General features: G+C 42.3%; 2 protein-coding genes across 3 annotated transcripts in view; one reads left to right on the plus strand and one right to left on the minus strand.

Annotated features, from left to right (window-relative positions):
• Positions 1 to 3,318, plus strand: part of KNTC1 (kinetochore associated 1) — a 31,021-nt gene extending 27,703 nt beyond the window's left edge. The window contains exons 52-55 of the mRNA XM_063416370.1: positions 357 to 446; positions 1,002 to 1,147; positions 1,912 to 2,002; positions 2,256 to 3,318. Of these exons, the coding sequence (XP_063272440.1) occupies positions 357 to 446; positions 1,002 to 1,147; positions 1,912 to 2,002; positions 2,256 to 2,285 (357 nt within the window). The 3' untranslated portion in view covers positions 2,286 to 3,318. The remainder of the gene's footprint in view (positions 1 to 356; positions 447 to 1,001; positions 1,148 to 1,911; positions 2,003 to 2,255) is intronic.
• Positions 3,319 to 3,756: 438 nt separating this feature from the next.
• VPS29 (VPS29 retromer complex component) lies at positions 3,757 to 7,307 on the minus strand. Of its 2 annotated transcripts, XM_063416312.1 has the most exons (5): positions 7,157 to 7,174; positions 6,707 to 6,718; positions 4,829 to 5,020; positions 4,433 to 4,668; positions 3,757 to 4,116 (listed from the first exon to the last, which is right to left on the minus strand). In XM_063416312.1, exons 1-5 carry the CDS (start codon positions 7,157 to 7,159, stop codon positions 3,999 to 4,001), a joined length of 561 nt encoding a protein of 186 aa, XP_063272382.1. In that variant the 5' UTR covers positions 7,160 to 7,174; the 3' UTR covers positions 3,757 to 3,998. The 2 variants fall into 2 exon arrangements, with proteins under 2 accessions (XP_063272382.1, XP_063272383.1); XM_063416313.1 differs by lacking the exon at positions 6,707 to 6,718 and having other exon boundaries at positions 7,157 to 7,307.
• Between the last annotated feature and the right edge of the window lie 394 nt (positions 7,308 to 7,701).

The raw sequence follows: 7,701 nt of genomic DNA on the forward strand, positions 1-7,701 counted from the left end.
AGATGAAGCATTAGAGGCTGTTCCCATATTTGTCACCACCAAACTGGGACCAGTAAAGGCACATTAAATTCTCAGACTTCCAGGCATTAAAGTTCCACTCAGAAAGGTTTCCCCAAATCACAGCTCAAGTGTAAAACCCTCACCCTGCTGGCAAAAAGTCAAAAAATCCTGTGACAGCTCCAGCAGAACACGATTGGAGAGTTAAAATCAACACCTTCAGTCCAAGCACACTGATCCTGCTTTGCTAATTCTGTGTTTGCACCTAGAATTTCAAAAGATTTCTGAATAAATCAAATTTTTGTTCCTGCTTTAATCAATCACAGAATAATTATGGTTTTGTACCTTATTTTCACAAGGGTTTGTTATCAACCTGTAAGAAAGAAACTGTGCTGCAACAACTGGATGAACACATGGACACTGGAGAGCTGGTAGCATTTTCTTCCCAGGTAAATAAATAAAATTTCCTTCACTTCCCTTTGACTTCGAGGCTTTTTTTGATAGCTAAGTGTTCACAGAACCTTTTCTCTCTCATCTGATCTTGTTCAGCCTTACTTAATAATGTTCAAAAAATGTAAAATGCTTGTGAAATGCGTTTTTATTTATGGTGTGCAACTGAAAAACTTCTTGTACATACCCAGTGCTGTGTTCTGGGCTGTCCCTGTTTGGAGGGCAGCAGAACCATCTTGTTTTTTGGGGTTTTTTGTGGGGTTTATTTATAAATACTTGAAGCTAAAAGGCCAAAGGGTTTGGGAAACTGCACTTCTGCCTTGCCTTGAGCTGCCTCCCTGTGGGCCAGTTTAACTCATCTCTCTCCCTGAATCTGGGATCAATTTTCATAAAATCTGCCATTTCACAGCACTTTAAAAAAATTAAATGTAAAAAACCCCATCCCTATTCTCTATAGAGTCCAATATGAAAACGATGAGCTCTTTCCATTCAGAAGTAATATTTCTTTTGTCTAAAATATTAACACTTCTCATTACTAAAACTTCAATTTACAGATCAGCTCTTTGGTTTTGGACAGTATCATCAATGAGAAGCTGTATGAACAATTCTGGAAAACCAAATATTATCCACTGCTAAAGCAACACCTGATAAACACCCACAGAATAAAAGAGCTGGTGGATTATTTTGCCAAAAATAACTGGTAAGTTAATAAATGGTAAAAAACCACGTGTAACTGGTAGCAATTACAGGAATTAAATCTCACCTTCATTTAATTTTCTTCTGTTTGAAGTCATGGAAGTTTTCTAATACTGAGTCTCCAAGGATTTTTAAAGTATTGCTAAGTTAATAAAGAAATAAATTTCACCTCACTAGGACAGAGTTTTACAGTCAATCAAGACCAAGTCACAGATTGTTAAGCCTGGACTAGCAGCAGATCAAATGCAGTTAAAATAGAAGAAACCAGAGTGAAATAATAAAACCTTGACCTTTCCTTGAGGTGAATCCAGCTCAGGGGCATCACAGAGTCACAGCTTCAGCAATAAGAACACTCAGAAACAAAATTAATGAGCTGCTTGTACTGAAGATTTGGGAATTGGTAGTTTTGCCACATGGTTTTCAAGAATTAAAAGCACTTTAAAAGAATTAAAAGTCCCTCTCACCTGTGGGTGTCTCACAGCACCTGGGCACACTCAGAGCCCAAACCCTGGGGGCTGCAGGGCACTGTTACCACTTATCCCACCCTCAAACTGGGACAGGAACCAATAAACATTTAAATTCTTTATTTATTGATTTTATTAACAGCCCTGGGAGAAAAGCCAGGCTTGTTTTCTTTACTGGGAAATGACAGGGCCCATCTGACTTGAAAGCAATGAGATCATAGTTTGGTTTTTTTACTTTTGTTGCCTGAATTGTTGGCCCTTTTGAGAGCTTTGTTTGATAAAGTTGATTTTTTGCCTCTTACAGCCTTGATGATGCCACAGCCCTGATTCAAGAGTACCAAGAGAAATGTGGAAACCCTGCTCTGGCAGATGTGCCAGCATCCCATCTTCTGCAGGTAAAACAAACCATTTCTGCACCTCAGGCAGTATTTTCTCCTTTTTCTCTAAAAACTTTCATCCACCTTCTTGCAAAAATACTTTTTAGCTGCTCTACTTTAGTACCATGTATTGTATATAATAAAATATCCCTTCATTAACTGAATTAATTGTACCTGAACCAAGGCTGTGCCATGCTGAGCATCACTTCCAAGGGTTTTCCCAGGTCCTGGATCACTTCCATTTTCCTAATGTTGCCTTTTGACCTTTCAGATGTACCTGAATGGATCAGAGGGGTCCTGAGTCCTGCAAGTGCCATAAATGAGGTTGAGATTTACCCTTTTCCCTCCTGTGCATTCACAACTCTTGTCCTGCTCAGGAGATCATCAGATAAACCCCAGAGCTTTTCCCAAGAGCATCCACAACCTCTCCAAGTTTTTCCAGCTGTTCTAGGCTGCTTCTCCATTCTCCACCCCCACAAAAACAGTTCAGACTCACTGCAGAATTTCCTGTTTGTGGTCACCAGTTCTACTCTGCACTTTAACTTTGGGAAGGAGTAAAGTTTATTTCCTTTCCTCCTGTTATTTCCCCATGTCACGGCCACTCTGAGATGTCACCCACAACAACAGAACCTTGTCAGCACTAGGATAAACTTTTATAAACCTGCAGGGGGTGTGGCTCATGTAAAATACTTTGTAGACAAATTGTAAGTGTAACTTCACAAACTTATGCATCGAATTTTGGCCTTTCAGTAAAAATAAATAAAGGAATAAACTTACACATCAATTTTGGCCTTTCAGTAAAAATAAATAAACTTGTGTGCCAATTTTGGCCTTACAATGTAAATAGAAAAGAAACTTATGCATCCATTTTAGCCCCTTGCAATATTCTATAAACCTCTTAATTATGAGTTTGTCAATAAATTGATGTTCCAGTCAATAGAATTCCCTGAGCCTCCTGTGCCAGTTTTCTTTTCAACTTTGCTCTGACTGCATGAAGTGCAACGAGCCAGAGATTCTTGAGACACCAGCCTGAAATGTCTTTTTGTCCAGGGCAAAGCAGGTTTATTTTCATTAGAAATAAGTTATTTAGTCAGCTCATGACACAGAAATGAGGGTTCCAGCTGATGGAAAATCATCATCCAAAGGCCAAGGAAACTGCCCCCCATCCTAAACGTTCTGCTGTGGGAGGCAAAAGATAAATTCTGTTTTGTTGGAGAGTTACAGCAGTTGTGGGAAAGGGGAGCTGTTAAATAAATACATTCAGGTCCCTGCAGCTGTGGGAGCAGAGGAGCCACGAGGTGATGTTTTCCTGAACAGCTCATTATTAATTTATCTTCAGCAGCTTTAAGAGTGACGTGGAATTACAGCACTGAGGGCTCTGCATGGAGCAAAGGGCACAAAATAAATACAGTGTCAAATGTGAGCCACAACTGAAGCCCCTCCTCACTGCTATAGATTTAATGAGATCATTAATGAAAGCACTGGGAGATTTAAAACTACTTTCATCAGGGAAAGACTCAAACTTTCTACAGTGAAATTACGAGGCAATTGTAATCCTTTCAGAGTCTATCAAGGCATTTTACTCCTTTAACTTAGCTGAGATTGTTAAATTGAGAAAATCAAATATAAACTGGATTCTGGAAAATATAAACTGGATTCTGGAGCAAACCCAGCCTGGTCCCAGAGCCCTCAATCTGCAAGAATCCCTTAGAAGGTGAACACCAAACCACAACTGCTGCATCCTTCCCCAACAACACCTCACCAGGCTCAGCTTTTCTATGAAGTGGAGTTTATTACAACATTAAGGAACGGTATTTAATAGTTATCTTAATGGAATATTTTACAAATCAATTCATACAGAGAAAAGCAAACACAGGGTTGTTTAAATTCATGACAAGAAGTTACATTGTTAAGCTGTTAGCGACAGTGCAGGGCTGTAAACGAGCAATCAAGTTTTGGAACTTGCAGTTCAGAAGGAGATGGTAAAAATACCAGACAAGCCAAATCTTTTTTTTTAGGATTTCTTGTACTCAATTCTTTCTACCTTCACATCATCTCCAATTAGTTGATAGACATATGTAACTACTGTGGAAGCCTGGATGTCCATCAGCACAAATGAAGGAATGATGTTGCTGGAAAGAGAAGATAAAATTCATAGTGATTGTGTGTCCATAACCTCCTTAGAGTTTTACCTCTATTTAGCAGAAATCACTTCAAGAAAAATGGGAATTAATTCTTAATTCTTAATTAATTAAGTACAGCACATGAGATCTGAGGCTGTATTTCATGTTTCAGTGCAGGAGATTGAGCAAGTACAGTTGTGTAAGTTATACAAATCTAATTATCCTCTCCCTGACATTTAAATCAGAAATATTAACATTAACCCTCAAGAGTTTGTAGTTCAGTTTTTCTATTAAAAAAAAAATATCCCCCCCAATATTCACTTACTTCTCTAAGGCATGGTAGGCTCCTGTAGCCGATCCTGGGTTGATATAGAATTTATTTTCGTGTTCAAACGCCTCAAATTTGTGTGTGTGTCCTGAAATGAGGATGTCCACATCAAACTGCCTCTGGAGCAGGGCCAGGCTGGCCATGTCACCCCAGGGGATCACCTGATGGCCGTGAATCAGCCCAATCTTGAACTGCCCAACAGTCACAACCTTCTGCTCTGGATAATTCAGGTTCTAAAAATAAAATAAACCAAACCCAGATTAGACAGATTTACATTTAAACCCAACCCTCTGCACCACCAAGAAGGGGAGAACTCAGAAACACATTTCACCGCTTTGAATGAACTCCAACTGTAAAAAAAACATAAAACATCCCCAAAAAAATGAACACTACCTCATCAAAGTCCCCTCTGACAACATGAACATCCCCAGCCAGGGTCTTGAGGTAGTCATAGGTGTCCTTGGTGCAGAGGTTCCCCGTGCACAGGATGTGCTGGATCTTGCCAGGCACCAGCAGCTTCTTGAACTTGGCGGGGAGGCTGTTGCAGCGGTGGGGGATGTGGAGGTCTCCCAGCACCAGCACCAACTTCAGGAGGGGACAGAGGGGACAGACACGGGTTAGGGCACAGCTCTGCACCTGGACCCAAAAGCTGCTAAAGCAAGGATGGGATGGTGATGGAATTTTGTTCTGTTTCACAAACACAGACTACACACCGCAGAATTTTTGGTGTTTTGTGCTGAAAGCCAACACTGCTCCTGTATTACAACACTCTCTGTTGTATACACCACTCTCTGTTGTTTTACCTGATGTATTTTACACGAATTTGGGAGCTACCATAAATTATCCCACTGGTTTTTCTCTCTCTGTTTCAAGCACAGACCTGGCTAAACTGCAGCCACTTCTCTCAGAAAAAAAAACCTCTTCATTCCAAGTTTCTCTTTCCCCAAATTAAAAACAAAACAAAATATTTTTAAAAAGCAGCAAATTTGTAATGTGTGTTAATAGCTGACCAGAAGAGGAAGCGTGTTCAGAGTCCTCATGGTAGAAACCACTGAAAATCTGAATAAAGCTAAAAAATAACAGCAAAATACAAAGTACTGCAGAGAAGCCAATGCAGGTCACTGCACAGTGCTCCTGTTACCACCTCTATACATTTATAGTTTCAGATGCCAGAATAAAAATGTAGTGGGGGCTTCAAAATTAAGGACTGAGATGATGCAAGGCCATGGCTTAACAGCACAGGCTTTAAATCTGCAAATAAAGCAACAACGCAAGCAACACAGGGCAAAATAATTGTGCAAAAGGGGCATGAGAAGCTTTATAAAGCAGAGAATGTTATGGCACTGCTCTGGGAAAAACCTGGGTTTAAAGGGTTTATACTCAACCCTAGGGACTCAAAGAATGGCTCCATAGTAAAGAGATTTTTATCTTCCACTTCATGTTAGTGAGGAATTCCTCAAATGTGTTTGTGAAGGACACAGCCCACATTTATTTCTACAAACAAATATAACTAGGCTAGGAAATTGTATTTTTAAAGATTTTTTTTTCCTCATGGGTTTTTAGGCTGTGCAGTTACCTTCAGGCTAACAGTCCTCAAAAAGACAGAGGGAACTCGGGTAGAATTTTTGGGGTTTTTTTAGATTAAGAACATCTCAGTGCCACCATCAAAGCCATCTGCAGACAGATGGTTGAAAGTACTGGTAAAACAATATAAAAGCTTTTAAATCAGAGTGACCAATATAAAATGAAATCACGAGAGGGGGGAAAAAAAGATATTTTTGGTGGTCTTTGAAGAGTAACAAGTGGGTAACAGTAATTTGGATTAATAAGTGGCAACAGATTGTCTTACTGCTGCCTAAGGGACTCAAGTTACATATTTGGTGTTTAATAAAAATAAATAAAATGATCCTGCAGTTCCACACACACCCAGCCAGCAGTGTGAGCACTCAGCACATTCCCTTTGCTGACAATGCCAGCCCCCCATTTCCCCAAAATTCATATTTCAGCTCCCCATTATTAAAAAATTATTATTTTTTTAATACAGAAAAGCTCGGCAGGCCACAGTAACCAAACCAGACAAACAGCACTGCAGGGGCTTTAATCACCACAGGTATCCAGAGCTTAAAGCAGTGGCGAAAAATGATCCAAAACCCGGATTTCAGCAGGAATTTGGGTGTGACCTGGAGCCAGCAGCCCCTAAATCCATCGGGTGACAAGGAGTGACACGAACGAGCCCTTACCACGGGGTTAGAGAGCCAAGGAGTGACTTACTCTGTGCCCAGCCTGATTGCAATGAAGGAGTTGATTGCAGGGGATGAGAAACAGGGCGGAACATGATCAATGTTAAACGAGAGGAAGCAACAGAAGAGAAAACACAGGCAAATGAACGGGAAAATAATAATTAATGAATTGTCGGTGTTATGACAGAAGCGTTAAATAATAATTGAAAAAAAAATAAATTAATGCGATTACGATAAAATTAATATAAATTATAAAAAGGGGTTCCTTGCAGTGACGGCCCGGCCCTCACCCCCGGGGGCCTCGCCTCAGATGGGGACCGCCCTCCCGCCCGCTCGCCCCCGGCCCGGCCGGGTCGGGCCCGGCTGCTGTGGCCGTGCCGGGGGTTCCGGTGTGCCCGGGGGTGCCGGGGGGTCCCGGGGGGGGTCCCGGGGGGGGTCCCGGGGCGGGTCCCGCGGGGTCCCGGGGTCGCCCCGCTCTCACCATCGCGCCCGCTCCGCTCCGGCCCTCCCGGAACCCGCCCGGCGCCGCCCCCGCTACGGCGCCTGCGAAGGGACAAGAGAGCCCCGAACGCGTCCGTGCCTGTTCCTGCTGCCGGGGTTTTTACACGCGTGAAATGAGAATTGTCCCCAAAGCGAGCCGATAATGACACCTGAGAGAGAGAAAGAGAGACACTGATTACTTGTTTCAGAGTTGCGCAAGCCTGGGCGCTCCGTATTCTCCCACAAACCAAGTACCCCAACTATCAAAACGTTTTTCTTAAAAAAAATCTATTATAAGAAACAAAGGAATTGGTTCATTGGCTACAAGTTACACAGTTCTCTTATTAATTAATATTCTATTGGTAATGATTCTCTTGCCGTCTATTGCAGGCCACGCCCCCGAGGAATTGGCTCCGCCCATTGGAGTTGGTACCGCCCCTCGGAGGTGGCCCCGCCCCCACGTAATTGGTCCCGCCCCTTTGAGTTGGCCCCGCCCTCCGGAGTTTGCTCCGCCCCCGGCGTTTCCCGCCCTCGGCGGCCGTGAGG

Source organism: Prinia subflava, chromosome 19 (assembly GCF_021018805.1).
Source record: "Prinia subflava isolate CZ2003 ecotype Zambia chromosome 19, Cam_Psub_1.2, whole genome shotgun sequence".
Taxonomy (NCBI): Eukaryota; Metazoa; Chordata; class Aves; order Passeriformes; family Cisticolidae; genus Prinia; species Prinia subflava.